The following is an 8203-nucleotide window of genomic DNA, read 5'->3' as shown; positions in this document are numbered from 1 at the left end:
TGTATCTTTGACAAAAAGGCCTATAAACTTGGTGAGGTTTCTAAGTTCCAAAGTGAGAGGGATTCAAAGCAGTTTGAAGATTTTCATATTTACAAGAAGAACCAAAGCAGATGTTTAGGAAATTTCCACACTTTTCCAGGACAAAGAACCAATAGAAATCTGCCCTACAGATTTCCTAATTGGCTATTGTGAAGACATTGTGAAAAACATTGTTCTCAATTATTTTAATGATTATGATAATGATTATGACACATCTTTCTCTGTGCAAAATGATAAAGGTATAATCAAATTAAATATATGCAAACTTAAAAAAACAGCAAAATAAATACTGGATAAAAATGTAATAGTTTGACTTGACTAAACCTTGAAATAAAGGGGGTGTATTATCTGAGTTTGAACCCATCCCAAATTCTCATGAAGTACTACTAGGGCTTTAATAAGGGTTTATACACATACACAAATATAAGGAAGGTACACGGACAGCAGGATAAGAACCTTCAGGGTTAAAGAAGGAACAAACCACCTGCAGTGGCACATGCCTTTAATCCCAGTATTTGCAGTTTGGTGGTAGAGGCAGGCAGACCTCTGTGAGGTGGAGGCCAGCCTGGTCTACAGAGCAAGGTCCAGGACAGCCAAGGCTACACAGAGAAATCTTGTCTTGAAATACAAAAATACAAAAAAGAAAGAAAAAAAATAAACAAACCTCTTAGCTTTTCAAATATGACTTGACAAGTAGCTTTAGTGAGGGTTCTGTGATGCTGAGAAGGTTCATTTCACTTAGCTCTGGACATGAGGACTATGGTGTGTCAGAGAGAAAGGAGACGCGATCTGGTACTGCTTGTCTGAACATCTCATGCTGCGTTCTTCTGCTTCCTCACACGCTGCTTGTCACTTCCACAGTAGGGAAATAGCGCTAGAAATAGCTTCAAACTTTTATTTACTTAATTTAAAATTTTTGTCTATTGTGTGTGGGGGGGAGTTTTGACGGCATGTATGTCTATGTATGTGAGTGTCTGGTACCTGAGGGCAGCAGAAGAGGGATATGATCCTCTGAACTGGAGTTATAGATAGTTGTGAACCACCACATGGGCACTGTGAATTGAACCTGGGTCCTCTGGAAGAGCAGTCAGTGCTCTTAACCACTGAACCATCTCTCCAGCTCCACTTTGAAAATTTATATATTAACAGTAAAGGCATATATGTAGCTGTATTTTTATTTTTGCCGTTTAGTTTGTCACTGACATTTGCATTTTATAGTAGATACACTTATTTTCTATTTTTACACACATATTATTTGTTGCTCCTGGTGTTCATGTATCTGTCTGATGATAGCACCTTGATTCCTGATTCCATCTAGGAATTTTAGATGATTTTGGACTGTTTATGGCTCCAAGAGCAAGGAGTATTCAGATCTGGCCAACTTCAAGGTGAAGAGCTCCAGAGTTGTCATGTGACCAATCAAGGATCCCAAGATGCGGAGAGCGCTGCACCAATTGTTGAGAAAATGCGGCCACTCCTCTCCATCAGAAGAGTGTAAGGAGGACTGCGGAAGGAAACCTCTCCTGAGTCAGGGTCAGCCTTTGATCCAACGGGCCCACGGTCTACGTTACTCAGGTCCATAAGAATGTCCTTTAAGGTAGACTATTTGAAGTGGTTGATATATAGCCAAAAGTCCTAACTGATAAACAAACTTTACAATTTCAGTTAAGGGACCAACAGTTTTTCCAAAGAGAGTGATAACCACTTTTCTGATAGATATGTTGATGTTTTTTTTAATAAAAAATAAACAGTAGTATCCTGACTTTAATTTTATAATATTTTACTAAAATATTTATTCTAAATTTTGCCTTACAATTGTATACAAATATACATTTAGCAGAAAAATGGTAAGTAGAATTTATTTCAGAGAGGTTCTGAAGTGCATCACATAGGGGCGCTCTTTTTCGGCTCACTCAGGGGTTTCGCTTTCACCCGCTGCAAAGCTCCTCCTCGAATAGGCAGCTTTTTCAGAGCAATGTCCGTGTCAGCCAGAGGTCCTCCCAGTAACCGGGCAGGAGTGCTTTCTACTGTCACCACCCGACCAGAAGGGACCTGGAACAGGAGAAGACAAATATCTAAAAGTCTACTGACAAACATTTTGTAAGAGAAAAGCCCACATAACCTATGGTTTTGCTTTGAGAAAGATTCCAGGTATAACAGAGACAGTGTGACAAGAGAAAGATAAGGACTTTGGGGACAAGAAAGCAGGCTTGAATTATTCTGTCACTCGTTAGTTTTGTGGCCAGGGACAAACTGAAATCACTAAGAAAGCTGGAATGTGCACAGGTCGACTGCCAGGCAAAGGAGAACTGTGCTCATCCCTCGAGCAAGATGCGACCAACGCACTGACCAGTGCTGGCAGCAACCTCTTAGGAAAACCTGGGGGGTTGTGTCTGCTCTAACCTCACACTGCAGAGTGGGGGGGAAAAAGAGGAGAAAAGTATTTTGGAGCCTTAATGATGGAAAATTTGAGCAACAAAAACCAAAATATATGAGGCAAAAGTTCCCATAGAAACAACATTTTGACAGCCTAAACTTCACATCTATTAAGAAAGAGACATGGGGGAAAATGACCTTACCGTTGTGTTAAGACCTTTAATAACTGTTCGGTGAAATATTGCATTTTGTGGCCGTTCACTGTATTTGGAGGATTCTATAGCCTTTTCTTGGAGCCTTTTTGCTTTCTGAAGATTTTTAAATTAGAAAGAAAACAGTATTAATTGCTGGTAAAACATGGTGGATGGTGCTTACAGAGAAAGAACATTTACTCTCCTATTCCTCACGCTGCTGCTTACAGAAATGGGATCCTTCAATGAGAAGGTTCAGAATGGGGAGCGGGGCATTCTGTCCTGAAGACTGGCTAGTTGTTGTGCACACTGTAGTGCTTTAAAAATCCTACCTTTGCTGGGCGGTGGTGGTGCACAGCTTTAATCCCAACACTAGGGAGGCAGAGGCACGCGGATCTTTGAGTTCGAAGCCAGCGTGATCTACAAGAGCTAGTTCCAGGACAGGCTCCAAAGCAACAGAGAAACTTCGTCTCGAAAAAACAAAAACAAAACAAAACAAAAATAGTAAAATAAAAATAAAATAAAAAAATCCTACCTTTAATGTTTTAGCATTTGATGTTCTGGCCAGGAAGTTTTGCCATGATTTGTTAGCCAGTTCTCTCTGCTTATGTGTGGCCTGTATCTGGAACAGACAAGAAAATGAGGAATTTCGGTTTCTATGAAACATACCAGAGGGCTTGGAAGTCCCCATTTTAAAGGAAGTGCCTCCATTTTGCTAAACTTAAAAATCTGAGGCTGACTAAAAAAGTAACTATAATATATTACTTAATTTTAAAAACAGAGGTGTTGGGAGATACAAGCCATTAATTTGAGCACTATAGCATCATAGGCAGGTAGAAATCTTTCAGTTTTAGGCTAGCCTGCTCTACAAAGCGAGTTCCAGGATAACTAGGGCTACATAGAAACCTTGTCTCAAAAATAATAAATAAAAAAGTCTTAAAATAAAAAAGGTAACTCACTCTCCATGCAATGTAAAGCGGACTGCTGAGACACGTGACCACTAAGCATTCCCAGCAAGACTGAATGCTTTACTCAGTTCCTGCTTATAAAGACATTACAGTCTAGAGAAACCTGAACATGGGATTTAAAGAGAAGGTCATAGGTGAAAATAGAGAGGTTCTGCTGCCACTGATCACAAGTTCAGACAAAATTAAACTGTAAACTATTTTCATTGTGACTGTAACCATGTCGGCAGTTTTGTGAGACTGCTGGCTTGGCATGATGCTGTGGTCCAGAGGGGAACTGCTAATCTAGATCTCTGTGTGTCTTAACAGGCTCACCACCAAATGCATGATCAGAGGAGACACGCCATAGGTGTGTGTGTGTGTGTGTGTGTATCATAGACACATGCATAATACCATTATAAATACGATATTCCTAGGGCTACTTAAGAACTGCTTAAAAAGTGGGGACAGAGGTATGACAATAAAAATCAGTCAAAGTGACAGAGGTTCTGTAATTCAAAAGAACTAGTGGTAAAGAGGCAGTTTTCTTCCCGGTTCTGAGCAGATCAACAAGCTTACAGTAATCCTCATGTCATAAAGACTTTGAGCAAGCAAAGTTTGAAGCAATTAGCTGTGGAGTGGCATTGCCCAGCGAATGGACACAGGTCCTCTCAAACATTCGATGTCTAGGGATGACATGGTCTAGAAGCCGCTCAGATAGTCAAACTATGCTGCAGTTTCTCACCTGTGCAAAGCTTTAGGGAAAGGCTCCTACTTTCCGGGGTCATTCTCTCTTTAGCTAACAGGCCTGTTTACATAGGCATGTACAGACTCAGTGCTCAGAAGTGTTTTGGAACTGAGGGGAGGATGGATGGCAAAACAGTAAAGGTCTGTGACAAAATGAGGAGTGAAAGACAGTTTCATCTTCCTATGAAGTTATGTGCTCCATTACAGATAAACCCCCAGAATATATTAAAAGTATATATTTAATTTTTTATTTTATGTGTATTGGTGTTTTGCCTGCATTCATGGCTACCTGAGGGTGTTGGATCCCTTGGAACTGCAGTTACAGACTGTTGTGAACTGCCACGTGAGTACTGGGAGTTGAACCCAGGTCCTCTGGAAGAGCAGTCAATGCTCTTAACGACTGAGCTATCTCTCTGGCCACCCGCCCCTCAAAGTATATATTTAAGAAGGTTACAACTCTTAGAACCATGTTGGGCATGGCTAAGAAAGTGTGTCAAGATCTCTTTCCTCTGTAAAATATATGACTATGGAAATCAAATTACAGGGCTGGGGAGATAGCTCAGCCAGGAAATTGATTGTGTGCAAGCATGCAGGCCTGAGCTCGCATTTCCAGAATCTATATAAAAAGCCTGGCATGGTGGCCTATCCCTGTAATTCTACTGATGGGGAGAAAGAGACAGAAAAATCTCTGGGCTTTCTGGCTGTCAATCAAGCGGAATCGGTGAGCTCCAGGCTCAGAGAGAAACCCTGTGGAGAATGGTTAAGAAAGATACTGAATGTCTCCCACCTCTGGCTTCCACATTTATGTGCATTTTTTTTCATGCACATAAATGTGTAAATAAGCATACACCACAAATACACACAAAAAAACCCCAGGAAATTAAATTATAATGCAAAACCAACACTGATAACAGTGATTAGATTTTAAACTCTTAACTCCATAGTTTCCTTTAAAATTGCACAGAGACATTGATAATAACTATTAGAGAAAGTAAAACAATTCAATGCTCAAATATTAACATATAAGATAAATCCATTTTATGGATAACCATCTACTTCATGCACTGAAATTAACAACTTGGGCCTCAGAGCTCAATGGTACCCTCAGCTTACTTTTGCGTATACTCTCTGCTCATTTTGCACATCTTGGCGGGCTTGGCTTTCAATCATCTCACTTTGCAGGGACGCGACCATCTTTCCAATATTTTCTGTTGCTGCTGTAATAGACTCCAAACAAAATTTATCGGAAGTAACTAGTTTTAATTTTTCCAATTTTATTTCTTCACATACTTCATTCCATATTTCTCCAATCTGTCACGGCAAAGTTTAAAGTGAGAAATTTAAATTAACAAAAGTAAGGGAAACAATTTTACATAATTCCTTAGGTAGTGGCCATCTTGTTAGTGTTTAAGCTTTTCCTAACTTACTTCTCAGACGCCAGCTCCATCTGAAAATTCTAGTTTATAGCTACTTCCCCTCACAGCTGCAGAAACTGTTGGCCTTCTGAGGCACTGATGCTACTGCTCCTTACAGTCATACTGAAGGCTAGTCCATGCTGAATCTGGAGGGACAGAAGAGGGCACTCTGGGAACCTGGAATGTGGGACTCCTGCAAGAGGGATCCTGGTCTTCACCTACTAGCAAAGGGATATACTTGACTCTCAAGCTTTTACTCCACAGTTTCACCATGCTAAATCTCCATGTCATATTCTGAAAGTAACTAGAGAAAGAGTTACATCATCTAAAACAGGAATACAACTGGATTTTGTTTTCATTTGAAGAAAGATTTCTTTATTCTCAACATCTAAATACATAATATTAACAGAAATAAAATGTTTACTTCAGATTTGCCTGAGATTTCAGAGACATTTATTTAATCGGTTAAGTTGGCAGAGAACTAAGTAACCCAGTCACTTCTATGTGTGATTTGATTAATGACATAAAGAAATTATAAAGAATAATAACCAATAGTTTGCTTAACTTTGGCTCGGCTGGTTTTCAAAGAGTAAAGATTCTGGTTTTAAAATCCCATTAGTCTTCAAAATGACTCTGTAATTTTCACCTTCTCTCCTAAGCTAAGGGCTGGGCTGACGGAGAATCCCATCCATGCATATAATGGATCTATCGAGTCTACCTCTATTCCACTCCTCAGTCAAATATTCCCAACCCTCCGTCTAGAGTTCGTGAGTTCTCTTTGAGAACAAACAGCCAAACCATGGACTCCCCTAGTGCTTCAGTGTGAGTGCGGGCATGGGGCCATCTACTGGGGCACGAGGAGCTGCTCCAGAGACCTGTCCCGGGAAAACAGACCCTCCCAGCCAAGCAGCTGTCGGGAGTGTAGAGCTCCTCCGCTGGCGGTGAGATTTTCCTCCCACCTCCCCGCTCCACGCTGGGACTCTGGTTTTCTCTTGTACAAGTTTTGTGCATGCAGTCACAGCCACTGGTCAGCTTATATGTACAACTACTCTGTTCTATGTCTGGGAGGCATGCGGCTCTGTCGGCTGCATAAAAACATCTTCTCATGGAAGAAATCCAAAGAATGGTTTGGGGTTTTATATCACAATCATATGAAAAATAGAAAAAAAAACTAGAGTGTGTAAACAATTGTTATGGACACGTCTTTTATTTCTAAATTTATTTTTATATAATAGATTTTAAGTTACTAAAATGGTACTTACTTTAAAATCGAGGTATCTATGTATTATACAGAGGGTGACAAAATCTTCAGCTGATAGGCCAGGTAAGTTTTCAAAATCTATCAAAGTTTGTTCAGAGAGAATTATTTTAATAAGAGCAAATGATTTCGAGGTTCATATTTCTACTATAAAAACAAATGCAAACAGACACTCCCACAACCAGTGCTTTGGCAGGTTATCCTAACACGGTCATTAGCAAGAACTCATTCTTTCTAGACCATGGTCAGAGAGCATTTACTATTAGAAGCTAAGGAGAAAACGAGAACTTTTCCCTCACTAGAAAGCAAAGACTGTAATAACTGAGATGACTCAGAATACTAATGTTCAAGCCTCAACATCTGAAGTAACTGCTCATGGTCCCGCTACACACGGAAATTGCTGGAAAGCAAAAAAGAACTGCTCTTTGGACACATTCCAAAATTCTAACTTTAGAAAACATTATTCTCCCATATATTCCTCCTAGGCACAGATGACCAGGACACTGAGGTCACGAGGCAGCAGCATGCAGCTACTGCACAGAGGGAGTTGTGTGTCTCATGTACGTCAGTGGACTCTGCAGCAAAAGCAAGCGTAGCCACACTCTTCACACAGAAACTCTTGGGAGTCACAGGGGTTTCTTACCCAGTTTTCCCAACACAGCATAGATTTTTGCTCTGATGTTCTCAGCGACATCCATAACTGCAATAGATGGGCAGTTGGCAGGGAGGGGCATGATCTTCTGCTCTTCTTGAAAACTAGTAAATAGCGGCTTCTTTGTATCTAACCATTGGACACCAGGAAACATGGAGAGAAGAGATAAAAGCGATAGTGACTATTTGATATTTTCTCTATATAAAACAGATCAAAATATAAATACATATTTAAAACAAAAATATAGTGCTTTGGTCTTTCTTTTTTTCCAAGTTCTAGGAATCCACCCCAGGTCTGGCAAGTACGCACTGTATAGCCGAGCTCCCTGCTATGCCGCCAGGCCACGGATACCATGAAAGCATAGCAGTGTATTTTCCCATTCTGCCACAAAACTTATGGCTTTCACTTTTCTTATTTATGTAACTTTCAGAAACTGGAGGTACAGGCAGTTGCAAGTCATGTGACCTGGCTGCTGGGATTCAAACTCAGGTTCTCTGGATGAGAGCAAGTGCTCTTAACTGCTGAGCCCTCTCTCCAGCCTATATCCATATCTTCTCTAAAGATAAAAATTTAATGTAAAA

At 40.3% G+C, this 8203-nt stretch overlaps 1 protein-coding gene across 5 annotated transcripts in view; it reads right to left on the bottom strand.

Annotated features, from left to right (window-relative positions):
* Positions 1-1307: 1307 nt before the first annotated feature.
* The window catches only part of Cfap69 (cilia and flagella associated protein 69), a 59916-nt gene continuing 53020 nt past the window's right edge, over positions 1308-8203 (bottom strand). For all 5 annotated transcript variants that reach the window (XM_050139830.1, XM_050139833.1, XM_050139832.1 and 2 more), the window contains 6 exons: positions 7614-7751; positions 6975-7051; positions 5411-5608; positions 3142-3228; positions 2619-2723; positions 1308-2091 (listed from right to left, as the gene is read on the bottom strand). In XM_050139830.1, coding sequence (XP_049995787.1) covers positions 1924-2091; positions 2619-2723; positions 3142-3228; positions 5411-5608; positions 6975-7051; positions 7614-7751 — 773 coding nt within the window. In that variant the 3' untranslated portion in view covers positions 1308-1923. The remainder of the gene's footprint in view (positions 2092-2618; positions 2724-3141; positions 3229-5410; positions 5609-6974; positions 7052-7613; positions 7752-8203) is intronic.

Source organism: Alexandromys fortis, unplaced genomic scaffold, assembly GCF_014885135.2.
Source record: "Alexandromys fortis isolate MF-2015 unplaced genomic scaffold, M_Fortis_MF-2015_v1.1 scaffold_38, whole genome shotgun sequence".
Taxonomy (NCBI): Eukaryota; Metazoa; Chordata; class Mammalia; order Rodentia; family Cricetidae; genus Alexandromys; species Alexandromys fortis.
The sequence above is the reverse complement of the archived record's forward strand: the minus strand, read 5'-3'. Positions and strand labels throughout refer to the sequence as shown.